This window comes from Myotis brandtii, unplaced genomic scaffold (assembly GCF_000412655.1).
Source record: "Myotis brandtii unplaced genomic scaffold, ASM41265v1 scaffold265, whole genome shotgun sequence".
NCBI classification, from domain to species: Eukaryota; Metazoa; Chordata; class Mammalia; order Chiroptera; family Vespertilionidae; genus Myotis; species Myotis brandtii.
The window spans coordinates 1498432-1499831 of NW_005360086.1; the positions used below are offsets into that span (position 1 = coordinate 1498432).

The 1400-nt window shown below is 61.5% G+C and overlaps 1 protein-coding gene across 1 annotated transcript in view; it reads left to right on the plus strand.

The window, feature by feature from the left end:
* The window catches only part of ACSF2 (acyl-CoA synthetase family member 2), a 14790-nt gene that overhangs the window by 9501 nt on the left and 3889 nt on the right, over nucleotides 1-1400 (plus strand). Inside the window, exon 10 of the mRNA XM_014541176.1 lies at nucleotides 1287-1394. Coding sequence (XP_014396662.1) covers nucleotides 1287-1394 — 108 coding nt within the window. The remainder of the gene's footprint in view (nucleotides 1-1286; nucleotides 1395-1400) is intronic.

Sequence of the window (1400 nt, forward strand, 5' to 3'; positions counted from 1 at the left end):
GACCAACAGGACTCAAAAACACACCTGAAGACCACAGGCAGGGAGTCAGGGCAACTGAACAGGCACAGTCCCACCCCCACCCCTTTTCATCTCCTTAAAATATCCCATCCCCTCATTCCCATCTCCAGGGTGGTGGCCAGCGTGGCGCCAAGATGTACTTGGCAGAGGCCGCACCTGGGCAGTGGCCCCAGGACTAGGAGGGCCGGGTGGGTGAGGGGGCCCCGGTCCTGGCTACAAGGGCCCAGGTCCTGTGGGCAGCCCTGCCCCAGCTGACCAGGCCTCTGTGTGTCCGGATTCCTGCGGGAAGGGGCTGCCTGGCAGGGAATGTTGTCTGTGTTGGGAGGTGGTGGAGGAACTGGACCCCAGGTGTTGCCAGACCCCAGCTGTGCCGGAGCTGTGCCAGCTGACACAGAGGGAATGGGAGGTGGGGGGCATGGAGGACAAAGGTCTGGTGTCTTTGCGGACTGGAAGGGACATAGGATACAGAGGGCTGGCCCTCTCCTCACTCAGGGGTGGGGGCCTGCCCCTCTCACCCCGTCGCCTCCAGGTGAGGGTCATACTTGGCCCAGGACACTCCCTGATGGTATTTAGGCTCCTCCACGACTGGCTTCTGGTTTTCTGTTGCTCAGGATGTTCCAACCACTAGAGGGGGAGGGGGGGGATCAGAGGGGGCCACTGGCTTTGAAAACCCTTGCTTTGGCTGGATTTTTATTTTGATGGAAATAAAATTCACAGGAAAGTCTCCAGAGCTTAGGTGCACTCACCCCAAGGCCAGGCACTTGCCCCGGGTTTGGGGAGATGGGGCAGGGTGGGGTGGGGGTGATGGATGTGCGGCTCCCAGCCGGACCCAGGCAGGCTGGCTTTCTCATCACGCTTATGGGACCTTTGGCTTGGAAGAAGGGGGAGGGGATATTGTGGCCTGAAGTCAGGAAGTGGGGCTAAGGCAGCCTGGGGATGGGGGAGAGAAGGCTGGGCACGGGGAAGGCTGGGAGCTGCTGACACTGGGGCGTGCGGCTGCTCCCCGGAAACAGAGACAGAGAGAGCCCTGGCCCGGAGAGAAGGGCTCCCCTGCTCTGTTTCCCATCTGGGGCCGGTGGTTGAGTTGGTCAGCTCAGTGTCCCAGTGGCTCCGCTTCCTGACCCCTGACCTCGGCCAACTGTGCCTCCTTCCCCACCACTCAGCTGCCCTCCACGTTCCCCCCCGATTCCTTCCGTCCCTCGGGGCAGCTCACCCCATCTCTCCGCAGTCCCCTCCCTCCCTCCAAACACCCTTTCTGGACCCCCTAGGTTGCCTATGGAACCACAGAGAACAGTCCTGTGACCTTCATGAGCTTTCCCGAGGACACGGAGGAGCAGAAGTCCCAAAGTGTGGGCAGAATCATGCCTCACACAGAGGTGAGC